The 24,678-nt window shown below is 38.5% G+C and overlaps 1 protein-coding gene, 1 long non-coding RNA gene and 1 pseudogene across 6 annotated transcripts in view; 2 read left to right on the forward strand and 1 right to left on the reverse strand.

Moving 5' to 3' along the window:
* The window catches only part of LOC139970597 (uncharacterized), a 30,380-nt gene extending 20,366 nt beyond the window's left edge, over positions 1 to 10,014 (forward strand). The window contains exons 1-3 of one of the 5 annotated variants that reach the window (XM_071976425.1): positions 610 to 1,101; positions 2,775 to 3,853; positions 9,733 to 10,014. In XM_071976425.1, coding sequence (XP_071832526.1) covers positions 2,786 to 3,847 — 1,062 coding nt within the window. In that variant the 5' untranslated portion in view covers positions 610 to 1,101; positions 2,775 to 2,785 and the 3' untranslated portion in view covers positions 3,848 to 3,853; positions 9,733 to 10,014. Of the gene's footprint in view, positions 1 to 609; positions 1,201 to 1,259; positions 1,389 to 1,659; positions 1,679 to 2,774; positions 3,854 to 9,732 lie in introns of those variants that run through there. The other 4 variants (XM_071976407.1, XM_071976436.1, XM_071976443.1 and 1 more) reach the window with 4 other exon arrangements.
* On the forward strand, positions 3,976 to 23,234 carry LOC139972172 (uncharacterized; annotated as a pseudogene).
* Positions 15,405 to 18,175, reverse strand: LOC139970667 (uncharacterized). Its single transcript, XR_011794185.1, has 2 exons — positions 17,784 to 18,175; positions 15,405 to 16,568 (listed from the first exon to the last, which is right to left on the reverse strand). It is a non-coding gene; the product is annotated as an uncharacterized lncRNA (long non-coding RNA).
* Positions 23,235 to 24,678: the final 1,444 nt, after the last annotated feature.

The following is a 24,678-nucleotide window of genomic DNA, read 5'->3' on the forward strand; positions in this document are numbered from 1 at the left end:
TCTAAGCGTTGCACCACCATCGGTTGGTCGATAACACGGAAACCGTTTACATCGAACCCGGTTTCTCGATTTCGGGGTTATCGACCTGGCCAGGGAACATGTACGTCTGTAGGCCTACTATATATGGCTTATATGAATACTACGAAGGTGCATATATGTACTATATCAATACCGTGGGCGCAATAATACATTTTGTTGTTATAGGGCCAATGAAGCCTACAGTCAACTATTCTTGCTTTAAAAAGACGGTTAATTTGAATTGTCGCACTGCGGTTATGGTAGGCCAGAAATGAAGCTAAAAAGAGTCGTACGTTCACGATGATGCATAAGTGTAGGCATGAAAATATTCTTATCCCTGGCATTTGGTGGGGGGGGGGATATGGTGTATTACATCCCCTCCACCCATTTTCATGGGGGATATTACCCCCCTCCCCCACCAGGATCGCCGCCCATGGTCATTTCAAGTCACCAAACATTATTTTACTCCCCCTTTCATCTCTCTCTCTCTAAACTAATGCACCTGACGGTCCTATCCAAACATAATATCGCAAGGAAGATTGGATAGTTCACATATATTTGGTTTGTTATTGTACCACATTGAGTACAAGTAGCCTGATATTATGGGTGGAGGTCAATGGTAGTTTGATTTCACCAGGGGTCAAATTGTGATACCTTGTCAACACAATATTTCAACAAGGACAGATGTCATATTTAGTATGATGATGTATCACATGTAAAACGTTGAAGCCTGTTGTTGAGGTCAATGGTCATACTGTATCAGGACATCCTGTGTCACTGTGAATTTACTTTTTGTCACATTACACTATTTTCCAGTGGATTACTAAGATCAAGTATGTTGTACACCCTCGCTATACATTACGTCTGGTTCATGAAGAAAACTGTCCATGTTACATCATCGATACCACGATGCGTTTTTGCATTTTGGTTGTTTTGGCAGAAATGGCCGCCGATACGCGATCATCGGCCACACAACGTCGGTAAATGTGAACACATATATTTCTCCGTTTCGGGAAACCAAAAAACGCCAAAACGATTTCCTAGTGACAAGATAAAAGCCTGTTCTACAACGTTAATACGAAGGTAAAGGATTCGTTTGACTCAATACTGAGCACTGACCAGTGGATATCAGAATGTTTGCAGTAAAAGTGGAATCAGGATCACCTTCGCCCGATTTCACTGGTAACGGTTCCACGAAAATAAATTCCCATTTACCTAAGCTACTGTATACTGTAGGCTATTATGAAATTACTCGATCGAACCAGGGTATTAAGTTACAGTAAGTGCTCAGATTTTTTTAAGCAGCATTGTTGGCACGGATTTCCAGCAAGTATCTTTTTCGGTTGAGGCGCATTCGTGTTGAAGAAAACGTAGGTGTCCAAAGGAAAATCTTATAGTAAAATATATATAAAGATCGCAAAGAGTTTGCTATGGTAGCTGTGATGATACAGACGGGTTAAAGTGTTTAATACTAATTAATGACTAATATGTCGCTCGAAGGATACTAAAATAAAATGTCCTAGGCCTATATGTTGTATAATTTGCGTAGAAACTTTCCTAAGGACAGTGTTTGCCTACGGACACACGATTGGGGGATTCATGCAATTTATTATAAATCTAAAATATTTTGTCTTTGGGTAAATTCCTGCAACATTTTTAGGTATATCCTGCAACTTGCACCATTATATAGTTAATAAACTTGCCAATATGTAACAAGCCGGATATTGCTGAGGGTTGTTGACTTTTGTAAGGAGTATAATGTACAGTAATTGGTCAAATCAGTGCGATGCTGCGGTGTGTGTATTGGTCACAATATTACATACAGTAGTTGACCATGTGTACTGCATTGTGTGTACTACATGTGCAGTGAATCTAGGTATTGGCATGTATGTAAGTAGGCTACTTCTAACTAATAACAGATGGAATTTTTCATCTCCCATCACCCCAAAAAAATTGTTCTGAAATCCCCCCCCCCCCCAGGTTTTGAAAAGGCTCTCCAAAAATATATTGACTGGGGCAATTGCCCACTTTGTTAAACATCCTAGCGCTATTAAACACTGCTGCCATGAAAATGCTAGCAATAATTCTCGTTACCTGTGGTAAAACACTGACTATTGCTGGTGTTTATTAATGTATCTAGAGAAAAAAACACAAGTAACATTTATAGGTTTCTACATTTGAGGTCAACAAAGGTCAAAGTCTGAAAACCTTATAACTAACTGTATGTGTATATAATTCTATAAGTGAAGATTGGATGAAGTGTATAATTGGTGTACAGTATGTGGATCCATCTCAGGGAGTAGCAGGGGAATCCAATTGTTTTTGGTGCAGTTCAAATCTTATATGAGTTCAAAATGTATGGTCGAAGCTTAAAGCAAAACCTGGGTGAAGAACTTACTGTAGCCTGTATGCTGATCAACGTAATTGAGTACAGAAATCGAATATCTTTCCTAGAAGGTCAAGAGAGGTCAACCTCTGTAATATTTTTAAGCAAGATTGGTCAATAAGTATAGTTATCCATCTCCTCTATGTACTCATTTAATTAATTCTGATTACTTTGTGCTTCTCATCCATCAAGTCTCTCTGCATATTGCTCTCTTCATCTTTCCACGCTCTCTCTACTCTGTTCATATTGTTCATCAATTCTTCTTTAGTTTATCAGATAATCCATTTTGCTCTTTTGACTCATAGACTTGAGGAATCAATCAGCTGGCATACATCTTTCTTTAATTCTGTCTCACTGTTTATATTTTCAGGATCTGGAGAGATGCATTTTGCAAATATTGATCATTCAATTAACCAAGCCCATCAACTGGATGTTAAAAATGAGGAGAGTGACTGTGAAGAACAAGAAGAGAGCTACCTGTACACATTTCATTTATCAATCAAAGTGAAGAATGAATTTAACAATGGAGAAACATTATCTGAGAGTTCAGGACATGGAGGTGTTCATTATCATAAGCGAGAGAAACCTAACCAATGCAGCTATTGCAACAAAAGTTTTGATTGTTCTAGCCATTGTAAGACTCATGAAAGGACTCATACAGGAGAGAAACCATATCATTGTAATTATTGTGACAGAGCTTTTGCTGCATCTAGCACATTGAAGAAACATGAAAGGACACATACAGGAGAGAAACCTTATCAATGTAGCTATTGCAAGAAAATGTTTGCTTTCTCTAGCAATTTGAAGAACCACGAAAGAACACATACAGGAGAGAAGCCATATCAATGTAGCTATTGTATCCAAAAGTTTTCTCATTCTGGCAGTTTGAAGAAACATGAAAGGACACACACTGGAGAGAAACCATATCATTGTAAATATTGCAACAAAATGTTTGCTCTATCATATGACTTGAAGACACATGAAAGAACACATACAGGAGAGAAACCTTACTGTTGTAGCTTTTGCAACAAAATGTTTGCTTGTTCTGGAGGTTTGAAGAAACATGAAAGAACGCACACAGGAGAGAAACCATATCAATGTAGCTATTGTAACCAAAGGTTTTCTTATTCTGGCACTTTGAAGACACATGAAAGAACACATACAGTAGAGAAACCTTATCAATGTACTTATTGCAACCAAGTGTTTGCTTTATCTGGCAAATTGAACAAACATGAAAGGACACACACTGGAGAGGAACCTTATCAATGTAGCTATTGTAACAAAAAGTTTTCTCATTCTGGCAATTTTAAGAGACATGAAAGAACACATACAGGAGAGAAACCTCATCAATGTAGTAATTGCAACAAAATGTTTGCTCGTCTTTATCAGTTGAAGAGACATGAAAGAAGACACAAAGGAGAGAAACCTAACTTATTATTGTAGTTATTGGTACAAAATGTTGATGTATTCTGGCTGTTATGGAGTGATGAAACATGAAAGAACACATACAGTCTGTGAAAAAGCCTTCTATGTTACATACAGTTTTTTTTGGTTTTGATGATAATCGTAACTTTTGCATTCATGATGGCATTTGGTGTATGTGAGTGTGTGTGAGTGCGTTTGTGACGCCCAGCTTGTAAACATGATATCTCAAGAAGGGAAGGTCACACTAATTTCATATTTAGTTTGTATAAGTACCACATTGAGTGCAAGAAGCTTATTGTTTTTGGTGGAGGTCAAAGGTCATTAGGTGTCACCATAGGTCAAATTGGGAAAACCTTGTACTGTACATTAACACGATATCTCAAGAAGGAAAGCTTAGGAGGACCTCATATTTGATGTGTAAAAGTACCACATTGAGTACAAGAAGACTATCGATTTTAGTCAAAGTCAAAGGTCATTTGAGGTCACCAGGGGTCAAGTTATGAAATCCTTTCAAACACGATACCTCAAGATAGAAACATGGGCAGACTTCATATTTGTTTTTTAAAAGTACCACATTGAGTAAAAAAATGTCTATTGTTTTTGGTAGAGTTCAAAGTTTTTTTGGGGTCATCAGGGGTCAAGTTTTGAAAACCTCATAAACACGATATCTCAAGAAGGGAATCATGGGCAGATGTCATATTTAGTGTGTAGGGGTACCACATTAAGTAAAATCGCTATACACGTGGGTAAACAATTTTTTCGGGTACCTGGATACTTGGCAGGTAACAGCTCTCGGGTACCCGGTTCCAATTTTTGGACCTGCGTAAACACTAGATATTATGTTTATTGTTGGCTTGTAAATTGAAACTATTAGTAATCTTCCTAGGAAGTGTAATGTAGGAGGTCTACCTGTCTATGCTCCTAGCTATTAGATTGTAAAGGTGAACCAAGGGGAAGGGGAGATAATGGTAAAATGCTCTCTGTTATACATTGAGTAAAAGTAATCTATTGATATTGGTGGAGGTTAGAGGTCATTTGAAGTCACCAGACATTAACTTCACTCCCCTCTTATCTGTCTCTCTACACTAATGCACCTATCTAAACATAATATCGCAAGAGAAGATTGGATAATTCACATATTTGATATGTAATTGTACCACATGTAGTACAAGAAGCCTGTTGTTTTGGTCAATTGTCATTTCAGGACATCCTGTGTCATTATGTATTGTTTGTGACACTACAATATTTCCCAATGTATTACTTATATCAAGTATGTTGTACACCCTCGCTATACATTACGTCATATTCATGAAAAAAAACTGTTCATGTTTACATCATCGAAACCACAATGTGTTTTTGCATTTTGGTTGTTTTGGCAGGAATGGCCGCCCATACGCAATTATCGGCCTCACAATTTCATAACGTCGGTAATATGTTTCTCAGTTTTGGGAAACCAAAAAACGCCAAAGCGATTTTCCTAGTTACAAGATATAAGCCTGTTCTACTACATTAATACCTAGGTGAAGGATTCGTTCGATTCAATACTGAGCACTGACCAGAGGAAATCAAAATGTTTGGAGTCAAAGTGGAACGAGAATCACCTTCGCCCGATTTCACTGGTAACGGTTCCACGAAAATAAATTCCCATGCGCCTACAGTAGGAGTATAGGATATAGTACTTGGTGGGGCTTATTCGCAGGGCAGCCCTGCGAATAGCCAGACACATACACCTTATTCGCAGGGCAGCCCTGTGAATAACCAGACACAAGCATCTTATTTGCAGGGCTGCCCTGCGAATTGCCAGACACATACACCTTATTCACAGGGCAGCCTTAGACTGGGTTAACGGGCTCAGTAACTTTTGGGGCTATTCGAGTTTGCTTTTGGGCACCAGCTATCTTTTTGAGAGTCTTAATTGGGAGCCTCTATATTTTGAGGAATTTATTGGCCTTTGGGATTCCTATCTTAATGCTGTTAGGATTGGTTTTGGGAGCCTAGGGCCTTAAGATTGAACCATTCTAGCATTAGAACCGCCAACATAAAAAATTTCATCCCTCATTTTCACCTTTGTTTTTGCAGAGTGACTGCTCATTTGCATGTAAAGGTGTGGGAGGTGGGGGGGGGGGGGTTCACACCCTTGACCATATTGGCTTTCAGGCAATATCGGCTTTTGAGGAATCCCAAGATAAGCTCCCTTAAAATAAGCTTTTAAAATTGTACTGCTGGGGTTCCAAAAATTAGCTTATGAAGTGGCTAAGACTATTTGGGCCCAAAAGGTTGGCTTTTTGAAGGCCCCTAAACTGACTGGTATCAATAGCAAAACCTATAAACCTATTTTCAAAATCGTCACAGCCCTGCGAATAAGGTGTCTGTGTACGCTATTCGCTAGGCTGCCTTGCGAACAATCACTTCGATAGTAATTACAGTAGTATAGGCTAGTATGATTATGAAATTTCCCGATCAAACTAGGGTATTAAGTTAAGTGCTCAGATTTTTTAAGCAGCAATATTGGCAAGGATTTCGGCCTTCCAGCAAGTATCTTTTTCGGTTGAGGCGCATGCGAGTTGAAGAATTAATTTGCCCTCTCTTCTCTGATGTCCCTTGCTACAGGTGCAAACAAAGGTACAGAAGAATTTGTAGGGAAACGTAGGTGTCCAAAGGAAAATCTTATAGAAAAATATAAAGAGCTCGCTAAGAGTTTGCTGTGGTAGATGTGATAATACAGCCTTGTGAAAACTGACTAGACGATCGATTCCACTGGCTATCACTTAGAGTAGACCACGGAAGAAGTGTAATAATGGTTAAAGTCTGCAAAGAATGTAATTCAATGAAAAAATAGTGTGTGTAATCCATCAAAGTAAAACTGGTATAACTAGAACTTTACAAGGCTTTCCCGGCACAACTACAAGCTGGCCAAACCACATGGGCTGTGCATAATGCTATTGTACTTGAGGCTATGTGCAAAATACAATAGATAGGTCAGAATACACCACTTATTAATATAGTTAATTACTAATATGTCGCTCGAAGCATACTAAAATTTCCTGTATGTTGTATAATTTGGGTAGACACTTTCCTAAACACCTGTTTTCATTAGGACACTCGATTGGGGGTTTCCCGCAATTTATCAAGAGAGTATACTGCTAAAATATTCTCTCTTGGGGTAATTTTGTGCAACATTTTAAGGTACATCCTGCAACTTGCACCATTACATAGTTAATAAACTTGCCAATACGTAACAAGCCGCATATTGCTGAGGGTTGTTGATTTTTGTAAGGAGTAATGTACAGTAATTGGTCAAATCTGTGCGGTGTGTGTATTGGTCACAATAGTTGACCATGTGTACTGTATTGTGCTTAAACTACATGTGCAGTGAATCTAGGTACTGGCATGTATGTAAGTAGGCTACTTCAAACTAATAACAGATGGATTATCTCCCATCACCCCCAAAAAATTGTTCTGAAATTCCCCCCCCCCCAGATTTTGAAAAGGCTCTCCAAAAATAAATTGACTGGGGCAACTGCTCACTTTTTAAAACATCCTAGCGCTACTTAACACTGCTGCCATTAAAAAGGCTTGCAATAACTCCCGCTACCTGTGGTAAAACACTGACTATCGCTGGCCTATTTTCTCTTGGGGTAATTTCCTTATTTCCTGCAACATTTTTAGGTACATCCTGCAACTTGCACCATTACATAGTTAATAAACTTGCCAATACGTAACAAGCTGGATATTGCTGAGGGTTGTTGACTTTTGTAAGGAGTAATGTACAGTATATAATTGGTCAAACCAGTGTGGTGCTGCGGTGTGTGTATTGGTCGCAATAGTTGACTATGTGTACTGCATTGTGTAAACTACATGTGCAGTGAATCTAGGTACTGGCATGTACAGTTTGTAAGTAGGCTACAGTACTTCTAACTAATAACAGATGGAATTTTTCATCTCCCATCAGCCCCAAAAAATTGTTCTGAAATCTCCCCCCCCCCCCCCCCGTTTTAAAAGGCTCTCCAAAAATAAATTGACTGGGGCAACTGCCCACTTTTTAAAACATCCTAGCGCTACTTAACACTGCTGCCATTAAAAAGGCTTGCAATAACTCCCGCTACCTGTGGTAAGACACTGACTATCGCTGGTGTTTATTAATGTATCTAGAGAGAAAAAACACAAGTAACGTTTATAGGTTTCTGTAGAGTTCAAATAGCATTTGAGGTCAACAAAGGTCAAAGCCTGAAAACCTTATAACTACGTGTATGTAATTCTATAAGTGAAGATTGGATGAAGTGTATAATTGGTTTATGTGGATCCATCTCAGGGAGTTGCAGCAGAATCCAACTGCTTTTGGTGCAGTTCAAATCTTATCTGAGTTCAAAATGTACTGTATGGTCAAAGCTTAAAGCAAAACCTGGGAAGAAGAACAGCCGGTATGCTGATCAACGAAAGTACAGAAATCGAAATTCTTTCTTTGAAGGTCAAGAGAGGTCAACCTCTGTAATATTTTTAAGCAAGATTGGTCAAAAAGTAAATTCATTAATCTCCTCTCTATACTCATTTGATTAATTCTGATTACTTTGTGCTTCTCATCCATCCACTATCTGCATATTGCTCTCTTCATTTTTCAACACTCTCTCTACTCTGTTCATATTGGCCATCATCAATTCTTGTTCGGTCTATCAGATAATCCATTTTGCTCTTTTGACTCATAGACTTGAGGAATCAATCAGCTGGCATACATCTTTCTTTAATTCTGTCTCACTGTTTATATTTTCAGGATCTGGAGAGATGCATTTTGCAAATATTGATCATTCAATGAACCAAGCCCATCAACTGGATGTTAAAACTGAGGAGAGTGACTGTGAAGAACAAGAAGAGAGCTACACATTTCATTTATCAATCAAAGTGAAGAATGAATTTAACAATGGAGAAACATTATCTGAGAGTTCAGGACATGGAGGTGTTCATTATCATAAGCGAGAGAAACCTAACCAATGCAGCTATTGCAACAAAAGTTTTGATTGTTCTAGCCATTGTAAGACTCATGAAAGGACGCATACAGGAGAGAAACCATATCATTGTAATTATTGTGACAAAGCCTTTGCTGAATCTAGCACATTGAAGAAACATGAAAGGACACATACAGGAGAGAAACCTTATCAATGTAGCTATTGCAAGAAAATGTTTGCTTTCTCTGGCAATTTGAAGTACCACGAAAGAACACATACAGGAGAGAAGCCATATCAATGTAGCTATTGTACCCAAAAGTTTTCTCATTCTGGCATTTTGAAGAAACATGAAAGGACACACACTGGAGAGAAACCATATCATTGTAAATATTGCAACAAAATGTTTGCTCTATCATATGACTTGAAGACACATGAAAGAACACATACAGGAGAGAAACCTTACCGTTGTAGCTTTTGCAACAAAATGTTTGCTTGTTCTGGAGGTTTGAAGAAACATGGAAGAACACACACAGGAGAGAAACCATATCAATGTAGCTATTGTAACCAAAGGTTTTCTTATTCTGGCACTTTGAAGACACATGAAAGAACACATACAGTAGAGAAACCTTATCAATGTACTTATTGCAACCAAGTGTTTGCTATATCTGGCAAATTGAACAAACATGAAAGGACACACACTGGAGAGAAACCTTATCAATGTAGCTATTGTAACAAAAAGTTTTCTCATTCTGGCAATTTTAAGAGACATGAAAGAACACATACAGGAGAGAAACCTCATCAATGTAGTTATTGCAACAAAATGTTTGCTCGACTTTATCAGTTAAAGAGACATGAAAGAAGACACAAAGAAGAGAATCCTAACTTATTATTGTAGTTATTGGTACAAAATGTTGATGTATTCTGGCTGTTATGGAGTGAAGAAACATGAAAGAACACATACAGGCTGCTAGGTCTGGAACTTGAGAGAATTCATTCTGTACCAGAGAGAATTCACCTGTATCATTGAAGTTATATAACACAGGAAGCCCAATGTTGAAAGTTAAAGAACTATGCAAGGAAACGTACAGGAGAAATCCTTATCATTCTTGATGTTTGCTAAGACTGCCAATGCCAAGCCACATGAACAACAGATATCAAGAGAGATACAAAATGAATGCAGCTAAATGTTTGCTAAATTTGGGAAATTAAAAAAGGACATAAGAAATTTCAGAGAAATAAATGCCACTCAATATGTTTGTTTTTTTTCTTCAGAAATGTTAAACTTCATACAAAAAAGACATACCTTTTGTTATTCTTAACGCAGGTGTTCCAAAGTATGTCGCTGAAATAGGAATTTGAAAAGGAATGTTAGGTGTAGGAGGAGAAAGTTAACCTGAATAAAAAATATCAAGGATGGGGCAAACAATGGAGAAACATCCTCTGAGTATCGTAGAACTTCATACAAAGAAGACATACCTTTTGTAATTCTCAAAGCAGGTGTTCAAATGTACTTTGCTGACATAAAAAAAATGTTATATGGAGAAGATATAGGAGGAAAACCTTATCCTACTTAGAAATATCAAAGATGGGGAGAAAAGGAGTAACATCCTCTGAGTATCTGGAACATACAACTTAGTGTTGGTATACATGTTGTGTGCATCAAATGTGACAAAGTTGACGAACTGTTTGGAATCTGCTCTCCTTCACATCATTTCCTCTAAACAATGCTTTGTGATTGGTAAGGTATGTACAGCTGGGTGATATTATAGGCGTTGTAACATCTTCATTCAAAAGTGAAGAAGGATTACGCGAAAGAAATATTTTTTTAATTGTCTGAATATGCTCTCAATTAATACACTCAGTTGTGAAAAAACCTTCTATGATACATACAGTTTTTTTTGGGTTTGATGATAATCGTAACCTTTGCATTCATGATGGCGTTTGGTGTATGTGAGTGTGTGTGAGTGCGTTTGTGACGCCCAGCTTGTAAACATGATATCTCAAGAAGGGAATGTCACACTAATTTCATATTTAGTTTGTATAAGTACCACATTGAGTACAAGAAGCTTATTGTTTTTGGTGGAGGTCATTAGGTGTCACCATGGGTCAAATTGGGAAAACCTTGTACTGTACATTAACACAATATCTCAAGAAGGAAAGCTTAGGAGGACCTCATATTTGATGTGTAAAAGTACCACGTTGAGTACAAGAAGACTATTGATTTTAGTCAAAGTCAAAGGTCATTTGGGGTCACCAGGGGTCAAGTTGTGAAATCCTTTCAAACACGATACCTCAAGATCGGAAGCATGGGCAGACTTCATATTTGTTTTTTTAAAAGTACCACATTGAGTAAAAAAAAGTCTATTGTTTTTGGTAGAGGTCTAAAGTTTTTTTGGGGTCATCAGGGGTCAAGTTGTGAAAAACTCGTAAACACGATATCTCAAGAAGGGAATCACTGGCAGATGTCATATTTAGTGTGTAGGGGTACCACATTAAGTAAAATCGCTATACACGTGGGTAAACAATTTTTTCGGGTACCTGGATACCTGACAGGTAACAGCTCTCCGGTACCCGGTTCCAAGTTTTGGACCCGCGTAAACACTAGTTATTATGTTTATTGTTGGCTTGTAAATTGAAACTATTAGTAATCTTTCTAGGAAGTGTAATGTAGGAGGACTACCTGTCTATGCTCCTAGCTAATAGATTGTAAAGGTGATCCAAGGGGAAGGGGAGATAATGGTAAAATGCTCTCTGTTATACATTGAGTAAAAGTAATCTATTGATATTGGTGGAGGTTAAAGGTCATTTGAAGTCACCAGACATTAACTTCACTCCCCTCTTATCAGTCTCTCTACACTAACGCACCTATCTAAACATAATATCGCAAGAGAAGATTGGATAATTGACATATTTGATATGTAATTGTACCACATGTAGTACAAGAAGCCTGTTGTTGTGGTCAATGGTCATTTCAGGACATCCTGTGCCATTGTGTATGTATTGTTTGTCACATAACACTATTTTCCATCATATTACTTATATCAAGTATGTTGTACACCCTCGCTATACATTACGTCATATTCATGAAGAAAAGTGTTCGTGTTTACATCATCGAAACCACAATGCGTTTTTGCATTTTGGTTGTTTTGGCAGGAATGGCAGTCCATACGCAATCATTGGCCTCACAATTTCATAAGGCTGAGGTTAGTTCCAAGGTGTTTCGACAACAGAGAAGTTGACCTGTGACGTACTTCCGTTTTCAAGAGCCCTCTCTAGTATTGCTATGGCAATGGCGCGAAATGGAAAGTGTAAATTACTTGTACAAGTTGTTGATGACGGCTACTCAGGCTGAAGATTAACCTGAAGATGACGGCAACTGGGCAGCATGGGTTTGAAGCCTGGACGTAAAGATTAGACCTAAATGTATGCTCTTGACTTGAACATTTAACGTTTGAGAAAATTATATGAGCCAGGCTTTGTTGCAGGTTGTAGCTGCCACAGCTTAGGCCCCAAGACGTAGCCTAAGGTACTGTAGGCCTAACGGCATAACCGTTAGCCTAGTAATGGTTGGTGAACTACTCTGTTGAACAGCAATGTTTAAACGAAATTGGGGGTCGATGGGGGCAGGCATAAATTTTGATAAGGATTATATTTCTAGTGGAGGTGCTTATAGGTGTTTTGAAAGGAAGGAATGTCATTTCTAATAATATCAGGAGGCATGCTAAGGAGTAAGGTACACCTAGGCCTAGTTACAGTACACTTACACTACAGGGATAAGCTGAAGATTGTCTTTACCAATGCTAGAAGTATTTGTAAAATTTTTGCAGAATTTACTGTTCTTCTTGAGGATCTGCGAGGTCCGCGAGACTGAAGGTCCGGGAGACCGAAAGTAAAAAGGTCCGCAACACCGAAGATCTTCGAGACCGAGGTCCGCAAGACCAAAACTATTACTAAATACTAGGCTCCACGAGACCTAAACTACTAGGCCTATAATAGCACTTGGTAAGACAAATCTTACTACCGGTAATATTACCTTGATAAAGCGCGTAATTGAAAAGAATTTACAGCCATTTCTTTTCATAATGGATACCAGTGAGTTGCGCAAGGGGGCTGGGGCGGCTTGCATTGATACTAGGCCTCCACCAGTGGCGTAACCAGAGGGGGTTGCAGGGGGCAAAAGCCACCGCTCTCAAATGTCTAACCCCCCTGCTGTGTGTTTGTGCTACAAAGTGTACAAATTTTAGGAAGTAAATTAGACGTTTGGTTTATTATGAGGAAATTGTGTCAACTGTTACAGGCTAGAGGTTAAAAGTTGACCCCTAATTAATCCTGATTTCATAGTAAAGTGGGATAATAATGACAGTATCCGCTATAACAAGGGAACATGTTGCAGTTTTCGGTTCTACTTCTGTAAGGAGTCAAAATTCTTTAGACTACTCGAATTTCAAATAATATTTTTGTAATGTGACAATGTAAAAAAGTGTTTTAAACTGGATTAAATCGCCCGTTTTCCCTTACCTCTTCAGATTTTAAGGGGGGGGGGGGGCAGGGACGTCCACCAGTGAAGAATTTACAGTAGGGGGCATGCTCCATAGACCATCGGTCTCACGGACCATCGGTTCTCGGAAATTCGGTCTCGCAGACCTTCGGTCTTGTGGAATTCCCCTGGACGGGGTATGTTGTGTATTGTCAGGACAGGAGGGATACTCGTAATGGAATTGGTGGGTAAGCTTGCACGGTTTTGTGAAAACTTACAACGGTTTGCCTAAGAAAGTTGTACTTGCAAGAAGTGTGAATGGGTTAAGAATGCTTTGGACAAGCACTTTAAGCATTGTAATCGGGTCTGAGTGTTTATATCTTCAAATTTTTCTCTCCTATAGGGTCCTTGGGAATTGAGTGCCCCTCCTGATCCTTATTTTTCTACCAAACTAAACTAATAGTAACAATAAATACGTTCAGATAGGCACTACGTTAGGTCTACAGAAGTCTGGTAGACCTAGCTAATTTCAGTATTCAAGGTGCCAGTGAACTGTCAATCTAAGTAACTTATTTCTTCTTGGTAATTTGTTTGGCCATAATAAAAGTCTGTTCAGGTGATGCAGAATTTATTCAGCAGGTGGTTCAAGTCCACCAACAGATAAGATTAAGCCACTCAGTTTCCAAGAAGAATTTGATAATTTGTGCATGTGACTTAATTGCTATAGAAAAAAAGGCTAATCCCATGATAGAAATTTTATTTGGCAATTTGGCAAATCAATCAATGAATATTCTGAAATACCTTACAGAGGAGTTTTGTCTGTGAATGTGTGATATAATTTTTTTTGTTCATCTTTGGTCACCATACACTTGGAAGTGCAATTCCAGTACAAAAAGGTCTCTTAATTTACAGTTAACTTGATACAACAATGTAAAAAAAATTGTGTAAAATTCTTCAACAACACATAAGACAGTGCCCGCCTTTTTAAACAGGAAAACTGGGAGCTGATGTTGTTAAAGCTCACTACCAGCTGCTTTTGATTGGCAAGAAAACCGTGGCGGAGTGTGTACGTTAGGTCTAAAGAAAATTGCAGCAGCTCAGTCCAGCAAACTTGGAAGGATCAAAAACATTGCCCGCTTCAGGAAGGACAAAGAGTGTAGGAACTTCTAACAAGCAGATAAAACTTATTTATTTTATATTTCTTTGTTACACATACAATGCAAGAATCATAACATACTTAACAATGTAAAGTTTTTATCTGGTACACAAGAGGTACACACAAACCTACTGACAGGAATCTGGGGGTGGGGACAGGTGCACTCTATAAGGTCTTGTCCCACAGTTTCCCAGACCTTGAGCAAATTTTCAAATACACAACTAGAAATACAAATTTCCCAAAGGGGATGGGTGGGGGGGAAGCCCTTGTTCCCTCTCCCAGGTTTTCCTCAAAAACCATTACTTGGAAATAAGCTTACTAAAGCTTCACCATATTATGTATATGGGCTTAATTAAACCATAATTTTCTCTAATGGACAGAGGCACCTCCCTTATTTTATTCTCACTGGTACCCACTTCAGACCCAACATCATGCTTTCACTTGTAGAGCTGCATAATATCTAATTGTGAAGGAAGAAGAGGCTCTGTATATATAGCCCAGATGAACAAGCATCATGCCACATATTCAAGAAACTGATCTAGGCTGGTAGAAGTGTTGTATAGGATCAAGTCACATTGTGACATTTGTAAAAAAAAATTGCAGCTTTTGCTATATTCATCGTGAAGTTAGGAACAAGATTATATCAGGAATTATGGAAAGACACTTGAGCATTTTGTCTATAATGAGCTTTGTCCTGACTCCAATCCTCTGAAACATGACAGGTGATATTTTCCCACAAACAGAACAATAAGAAACTACATACAGCTGGCACTATGTAAAGGCCAGTAAAGGCAATCTAGAAGAAAAAGTGAAGGCATGGCAAAGTGAAGACAACCAAGATTGTTTTTTTTCTTCGCAAGTGCTCAGACAAGCCAAAACAAACAGCTATCTCAGATGTGCAGATCCATATGTAAATTTAGTGGTTTTCCATACTGGCGTGCCCTCCCAAAAGTATGATGACTCAGGGGAGAGAAGTTGCAAAGATAACGCAGAAACAAAAGATTAATGGTTTACTTGGATAATTTAATAACTCAACTGGAGCAACGGTTTACTTGAATAAATTAACAACTCAACTGGAGCAAACTAAATATATAATATAAAGCATAATTTACTTACAAGTCACAAGCTCACTACATATGAATCAAACGTACTCACTCGCTCACAAGTCTTGGCCAGTCAACCATCCGTACTCACCGCCTCATTCATAAGCTCTGCCAAACCTTTTCATACACAAGAAAGTTCTATCACACCACACGCACACACTCACACCAGATGCACGCACGCACCACAAACAGCGCGCCGCGCCCGATACGTTTGAAACCTCTGTTACGTAATTAAACAGCGATGCGTCACTTACAAGCGCACCATAGCCTAACGCTACACTATATACATGTACGCCCACACAAGAATACGCCTATCGTTACAATCGCTCATTTACAGATAGAAAGCCCAAAACACAAGAAACAGATGATAGGGATGACATGGAAGATGACAGCTATGACACCAGAGAAAGCACTACTTTCCTGTTCATCCATCAGACCAGCCAGCAACAACTGCTTTTAAAGTATTATGGAGACATGGTACTCATTGATGCCACCTACATGACCACAAAATATGCTCTGCCTGTTCTTGGTATTTGTGAGGACCAAGGTTGGTTATAGTCCTGTGGCTGAATTCATCACAGAGAATGAAACGACTGTTGCGATAACAGAGGCCCTTGACATCATCAAAGATAAAACCTTGGTTGGAACCCCAAGTTCTTCATGCTTGACTATTCCGAACACGAATACCAAGCACTGCATGCAGTGTTTCCAGGTACACAGAAGTTTTTATATGCCTTTCACATGGAACAGGCATGGTTGCATTGGAGCAAGGAAAGTAAGTTAACTCAAACCTACACAAAGTTATTAGTACTTTTCTTTTTAAAAGTTTTTAGCAAAGCCGCACAGCAAGAGGTTCCTAGTTTGATTCCTGGTCAATGCACCTGTGTTATGTCCTTATGCAAAGCACTTATTATCACTTTGCCGACAAAGTTGGTGAAGAGGGGACATAACATCGTTACTGTTCATCTGTTTATTTGTCTGGTGGTCCATTTGTCTCTCTGTATGTTCACACGTTAGCCGTTCTTCTGTATGTAAATCTGTCAGATCAACCTCCACAAAGCGTCTGGAAAAGAAGTAGAGAAAAACAATAGTGTCAATAGAATAGAGTGGAAATATAATAGACTTTTATAACACTTGATTTGGTTAATAGGTAAGCCCTATTTGGTGTCTATGGGAAAAAAGTTGAGCATGTTTCTTTTAGAAACTTATGTCAGACTAAAATAAAGGCTAGGTGTGTTGAATTGCAATAGAGTGAGTAAAGGTTGTAATTAAGGTTGGACTGACTAAATGGTTAGAAGTATATTTGGTAGATCAGTGGATGGCAAAAGGTGGGTGGGGTTAGGAGGTGAAAGAATGGAGGTATGTGAATGGTGTGTTAGATGAATTGCGTATGGTAGATTAATGGGGCACGGTGAGGAATAAAGCATGGGGATTAATGGAGCATGGGAAGTGAATGAATGATGACTTGGTATTGCATTCTGAGGGTTTCACTGAGGTTAGTGTCAAGGTGTTTCGACAACACAGCTTGTTGAGGCTAGTTTCAAGGTGTTTCGACAACAATACATGGTAATGCATTCTGAGGGTTTAATTGAGGTTAGTGTCAAGGTGTTTCGACAACACAGCTAGTTGAGGCTAGTTTGAAGGTGTTTGACAACAAAACTTGGTGTTGCATTCTGAGGGGTTTCACTGAGGTTAGTGTCAAGGTGTTTCGACAACGCAGCTAGTTTAGGCTAGTTTCAAGGTGTTTGACAAGGGGTTTAACTGAGGTTAGTGTCAAGGTGTTTCGACAACACAGCTAGTTGAGGCTAGTTTGAAGGTGTTTCGAAAAAAAAACTTGGTATTGCATTCTATGGGTTTCAATGAGATTGGTGTCAAGGTGTTTCGACAATGCAGCTAGTTTATGCTAGTTTTAGGGTGTTCCGAAAACAAAGAGATTAGTGTCAAGGTGTTTCGACAACACAGCTAGTTGAGGCTAGTTTGAAGGTGTTTTGACAACAAAACTTGGTGTTGCATTCTGAGGGGTTTCACTGAGGTTAGTGTCAAGGTGTTTCGACAACACAGCGAGTTGAGGCTAGTTACAGGGTGTTTCGACAACAAAACTTGGTATTGCATTCTGAGGGTTTCACTTACCAGGACACAGTGATTCAAACACTTGGAATTCCATGCAGGGTGTTTCGACACCACATCACAGACACAGTGATTCAGACACCTGGTACAGCGCACTGAGTGTTTCGTGTACCATCTTTACCTAGGGCCTAGATCTGAGGGTTTCGCTTACCTTAGTGATGCAAACAGTTAGTACCGCACACTGAATGTTTCGTTTTCCATCATTTGTTGACTTGATTTTATGCATTTCGTTTTAAAAATGCTCTAAAAGTAACTAGCATCTTCATCTCTATCCCCAACACATCCCAAAACTCCACAATACGATCAGCGAATCTGAAACGGAAGTGACGTTAGAGGTCAACTAGCTGTGTTGTCGAAACACCTTGGAACTAACCTCAGCCATTTCATAACGTCGGTAATATGTGAACACATATATTTCTCAGTTTCGGGAAACCAAAAACGCCAAAGCGATTTCCTAGTTACAAGATATAAGCCTGTTCTACTACATTAATACGTAGGTGAAGGATTCGTTCGACTCAATACTGAGCACTGACCAGAGGAAATCAAAATGTTTGGAGTCAAAGTGGAACGAGAATCACCTTCGCCCGATTTCACTGGTAACGGTTCCACGAAAATAAATTCCCATGCACCTACAGTAGGAGTAGGATATAGTAATTGGTGGGGCTTATTCGCAGGGCAGCCCTGCGAATAGCCAGACACATACACCTTATTCGCAGGGCAGCCCTGTGAATAACCAGACAAGCATCTTATTTGCAGGGCTGCCTTGCGAATAGCCAGACACATACACCTTATTCACAGGGCAGCCTTAGACTGGGTTAACAGGCTCAGTAACTTTAGGGGCTATTCCAGTTTGCTTTTGGGCACCAGCTATCTTTTTGAGAGTCTTAATTGGGAGCCTCAATATTTTGAGGAATTTATTGGCCTTTGGGATTCCCATCTTAATGCTGTTAGGATTGGTTTTGGGAGCCTAGGGCCTTAAGATTGAACCAGTCTAGCATTAGTACCGCCAACATAAAAAATGTCATCCCTTATTTTCACCTTTTTTTTTCAGAGTGACTGCTCATTTGCATGTAAAGGTGTGGGAGGGGGGGGGGTCACACCCTTGACCATATTGGCTTTCAGGCAATATCGGCTTTTGGGGAATCCCAAGATATGCTCCCTTAAAATAAGCTTTTAAAATTGAACTGCTGGGGTTCCAAAAATTAGCTTATGAAGTGGCTAAGACTATTTGGGCCCAAAAGGTTGGCTTTTTCAAGGCCCCTAAACTGACTGGTATCAATAGCAAAACCTATAAACCTATTTTCCAAATTGTCACAGCCCTGCGAATAAGGTGTCTGTGTACGTTATTCGCCGGGCTGTGTTGCGAATAATCACTTCGATAGTAATTAGGCTAGTATAGGCTAGAACTGTATGATTATGAAATTTCCCGATTGAACTAGGGTATTAAGTTAAGTGCTCAGATCTTTTAAGCAGCAATGTTGGCAAGGATTTCGGCCTTCCAGCAAGTATCTTTTTAGGTTGAGCCGCATTAGAGTTGAAGAATTAACTTGCCCTCTCTTCTCTGATGTCCCTTGCTACAGGTGCAAACAAAGGTACAGATGAATTTGTAGGGAAACGTAGGTGTCCAAAGGAAAATCTTATAGAAAAATATAAAGACCTCGCTAAGAGTTTGCTGTGGTAGATGTGATAATACAGCCTTTTGAAAACTGACTAGACGATCGATTCCACTGGCTATCACTTAGAGTAGACCACGGAAGAAGTGTAATAATGGTTAAAGTCTGCAAAGAATGTAATTCAATGAAAACATAGTGTGTGTAATCCATCAAAGTAGAACTGGTATATATAACTCAAACTTTACAAGGCTTTCCCGGCACTACTACAAGCTGGCCAAACCACATGGGCTGTGCATAACGCTATTGTATATATTTGAGTCTATGTGCAAAATACAATAGATAGGTCAGAATACACCACTTATTAATACAGTTAATTACTAATATGTCGCTCGAAGCATACTTTAATAAAATTTCCTGTATGTTGTATAATTTGGGTAGACACTTTCCTAAACACCTGTTTGCATTACAGTAGGACACTCGATTGGGGGTTTCTCGCAATTTATCAATCTGAGTACTGCTAAAATATTCTCTCTTGGGGTAATTTCCTGCAACATTTTTAGGTACATCTGCAACTTGCACCATAACATAGTTGATTAACATGCCAATACGTAACAAGCCGGATATTGCTGAGGGTTGTTCACTTTTGTAAGGAGTAATGTACAGTAATTGGTCAAATCTGTGCGGTGTGTGTATTGGTCACAATACTGTAGTTGAGCATGTGTACTGTATTGTGCTTAAACTACATGTGCAGTGAATCTACAGTAGGTACTGGCATGTATGTAAGTAGGCTACTTCTAACTAATAACAGATGGATTATCTCCCATCACCCCCAAAAAAATTGTTCTGAAATTCCCCCCCACCCCTGATTTTTAAAAGGCTCTCAAAAAATAAATTGACTGGGGCAACTACCCACTTTTTAAAACATCCTAGCGCTACTTAACACTGCTGCCATTAAAAAGGCTTGCAATAACTCCCGCTACCTGTGGTAAAACACCTACTATCGCTGGTGTTTATTAATGTATCTAGAGAGAAAAAACACAAGTAACGTTTATAGGTTTCTGTAGAGTTCAAATAACATTTGAGGTCAACAAGGTCAAAGCCTGAAAACCTTATAACCACGTGTATGTAATTCTATAAGTGAAGATTGGATGAAGTGTATAATTGGTTTATGTGGATCCATCTCAGGGAGTTGCAGCAGAATCCAACTGCTTTTGGTGCAGTTCAAATCTTATCTGAGTTCAAAATGTACTGTATGGTCAAAGCTTAAAGCAAAACCTGGGAAGAAGAACAGCCGGTATGCTGATCAACGAAAGTACAGAAATCGAAATTCTTTCTTTGAAGGTCAAGAGAGGTCAACCTCTGTAATATTTTTAAGCAAGATTGGTCAAAAAGTATAGTCATCCATCTCCTCTATGAACTCATTTAATTAATTCTGATTACTTTGTGCTTCTCATCCATCCACTATCTGCATATTGCTCTCTTCATTTTTCAACACTCTCTCTACTCTGTTCATATTGGCCATCATCAATTCTTGTTCGGTCTATCAGATAATCCATTTTGCTCTTTTGACTCATAGACTTGAGGAATCAATCAGCTGGCATACATCTTTCTTTAATTCTGTCTCACTGTTTATATTTTCAGGATCTGGAGAGATGCATTTTGCAAATATTGATCATTCAATGAACCAAGCCCATCAACTGGATGTTAAAACTGAGGAGAGTGACTGTGAAGAACAAGAAGAGAGCTACACATTTCATTTATCAATCAAAGTGAAGAATGAATTTAACAATGGAGAAACATTATCTGAGAGTTCAGGACATGGAGGTGTTCATTATCATAAGCGAGAGAAACCTAACCAATGCAGCTATTGCAACAAAAGTTTTGATTGTTCTAGCCATTGTAAGACTCATGAAAGGACGCATACAGGAGAGAAACCATATCATTGTAATTATTGTGACAAAGCCTTTGCTGAATCTAGCACATTGAAGAAACATGAAAGGACACATACAGGAGAGAAACCTTATCAATGTAGCTATTGCAAGAAAATGTTTGCTTTCTCTAGCAATTTGAAGTACCACGAAAGGACACATACAGGAGAGAAGCCATATCAATGTAGCTATTGTATCCAAAAGTTTTCTCATTCTGGCAGTTTGAAGACACATGAAAGAACACATACAGGAGAGAAACCTTATCAATGTACTTATTGCAACCAAGTGTTTGTTGACTCTGGCAGTATGAACAAACACAAAAGGACACACACTGGAGAGAAACCTTATCAATGTAGCTATTGCCAAAAAGTGTTTGCTGCGGCTAGCAACTTGAAGGACCACAAAAGAACACATACAGGGGAGAAGCCATATCAATGTAGCTATTGCCAAAAAGTGTTTGCTCGACGTAGTCATTTGAAGATCCACGAAAGAACACATACAGGAGAGAAACCTTACCATTGTAGCTATTGCAAGAAAATGTTTGCTCAATCTGGACATTTGAAGATACATGAAATGACTCATACAGGAGAGAAACCTTATCATTGTAAATATTGCAACAAAATGTTTGCTCTATCATATGGTTTGAAGAAACATGAAGGAACACATATAGGAGAGAAACCTTATCAAGGTAGCTATTGTAACAAAAAGTTTGCTGATTTTAGCAATTTTAAAAAACATGAAAGAGCACATACAGGAAAGAAGTCATATCAATGTAGCTATTGTAAGAAAAAGTTTTCTCGACTTTATCATTGGAAGAGACATGAAAAAACACATAAAGGGGAGAAGCCATATAGCTATGTAACAAAATGTTTGCTCAATCTGGACATTTGAAGATACATGAAAGAACACATACAGGAGAGAAACCTTATCAGTGCGGTTATTGTCAGAAAATGTTTACTCGATCAATCTATATGAAGACACATGAAAGAACACTTACTGGAGAGAAACCTTATCAATGTAGCTGTCATAACAAAAAGTTTGCTGATTCTAACAATTTGAAGACTCATAAAAGAACATATACTGTACAGGAGAGAAGTCATATCAATGTAGCTGTTGTAATCAGAGTTTTCTCAATCTGGCAGCTTAAAGAAACATGAAAGAAGACACAAAGGAGAGAAAGATAACTTATTATTGTAGTTATTGGTACAAAATGTTGATTTATTCTGGCTGTTATGGAGTGAAGAAACATGAAAGAACACAAACAGTCTGCTAGGTCTGGAACTTGAGAGAACTTATACTGTACCAGAGAGAATTCACCTGTATAATTGTAGTTATATAACACAGGAAGCCCAATGTTGAAAGTTAAAGAACTATGCAAGGAAACGTACAGGAGAAATCCTTATCATTCTTGATGTTTGCTAAGACTGCAAATGCTTCATAGAACTTCATACAGAGAAGACATACCTTTTGTAAGTTTTTAAGCAGGTGTCAAAAGTTCTTTGCTGACATAAGAATTTGAAAGGACTGTTATATGGAAATGCTTTAGGAAGTAAACCTTATCCTTAAGAATAAAAATATTAAGGATGGGGAGAAATGGAGAAACATCCTGTGAGTACCTGTGAGTAATTGGTCAAGTATGTACAGCTGGTCGGTGTTATAGTGGTTGAGCATTACATCTTCATTCAAAAGTAAAGCATGATTGGGTATGAAATGCTTGTTAACTTGTCTGAATATATCCCAATTAATACTCAGTTGTGAAGAATGCCTTTGATGTTACATACATTGTTTATGTTTTTATGTTACATACATTTTTTATTTGTTTAAACTTTATATAGTTCAGAGTCCAAATTCGCATTGTTTCAGATAGTGTATGTTGATTGTTAAATGAATGATGCATTTAATACATTTTCTATCACAACAAGTGAAATGTTAGTTTCATTGATGTTTAAAACCCTATCTAGCCTAAATTACTCATAATCAGTATTTTCAATTTTTTTTTGTGATCTCATGTTGTACCAGGGTTGGTGATTGTTTTGATTAAATTGTTAAAAAAATATCAAACTCAGATTTTTTTATATTTTTTTATTGTTTTTGGTGGATGGTACAGGTGATTGGGCTTCAGCAGAGTTTACACTCTGGAAAATTCAAACATGGCATCATAAGATCATATGCAGTATCATCAATTGTCACATTGGCATTTCACTTTTGCATCAGAGTAACTCTTCTTGAAAGTCAAAGGTCAGTTGGGGTCATCAGAGCCTTCAGAGGTCAAATTGTGATGACCTTGTAAACATTATATCTCAATATTGGAATCTTGGTTAGATCTCACACTTGGTGCAGCGGTATGTGACCAAGAAATAAGGACACAAACAATGACTTGAATAAAGCAGTATATAAGAGCTTCATCTGGCTAGATAACTACTACTTACTGTAGTACAGTGAGTGTGTCAGGGGAGAGTACACTTGAGAGAACTGTGCAAGCTCAGCTCCTACAGGTTGAATCACACTGAATACAATTTGTTAAAGTTACATCTTGATCTTACGTAGCCTACTCTTGACAATGGATTACAGTGGATGGGACAGGAAGTTACCCTGCCCACATATTTACCTTTCTAGTAAAGAGAGGTTCAGCTATAAATTATAAAATGACCACACTATGACATCAGTGGCAATGACATACAGAAGGTTACTTGATTTTGAGATCTAATATTACTGTAGGTACACAGACAGGTGCTGGGCTTCTGTTGTAGAGAGTTACTGTGGGAGGTTAAAGTGTAAGTGATCTATTGGGACTTAGAGGTTGGCAAAGTGTGTTGTTATGTTTATCGTTGGCTTGTAAATAGAAACTATTAGTAATCATTCTGGAAAGTGTAGGAGGACTTCCTGTCTATGCTCCTAGCTATTAGATTGTAAAGGTGAACCAAGGGGATGGGGAGATAATGGTAAAATGCTCTCTGTTATACATTGAGTTAAAGAAACCTATTCATTTTGGTGGAGGTTAAAGGTCATTTGGAATCACCAAACATGATTTCACTCCCCCTTTCATCTGTCTCTCTAATGCACCTATCCAAACATAATATCGCAAGGAAGATTGGATAGTTCGCATATTTGGTTTGTAATTGTACCACATTGAGTACAAGATTATGGGTGGAGGTCAATGGTAGTTTGATTTCACCAGGGGTCAAATTGTGATACCTTGTTAACACAATATTTCAACAAGGACAGATGTCATATTTAGTATGATGATGTATCACATGTAGTACATTGAAGCCTGTTGTTGAGGTCAATGGTCATTTCAGGACATCCTGTGTCATTGTGAATTTATTTTTTCTCACACTACACTAGTTTCAATTGTATTACTAAGATCAAGTATGTTGTACATCCTCGCTATACATTTCGCCTGGTTCATGAAGAAAACTGTCCATGTTACATCATCGATACCACAATGCGTTTTTGCATTTTGGTTGTTTTGGCAGTAATGGCCGCCCATGAGTTGCAGGCATTG

The sequence above is a fragment of the Apostichopus japonicus genome, chromosome 1 (genome assembly GCF_037975245.1).
Source record: "Apostichopus japonicus isolate 1M-3 chromosome 1, ASM3797524v1, whole genome shotgun sequence".
Classification (NCBI taxonomy): domain Eukaryota; kingdom Metazoa; phylum Echinodermata; class Holothuroidea; order Aspidochirotida; family Stichopodidae; genus Apostichopus; species Apostichopus japonicus.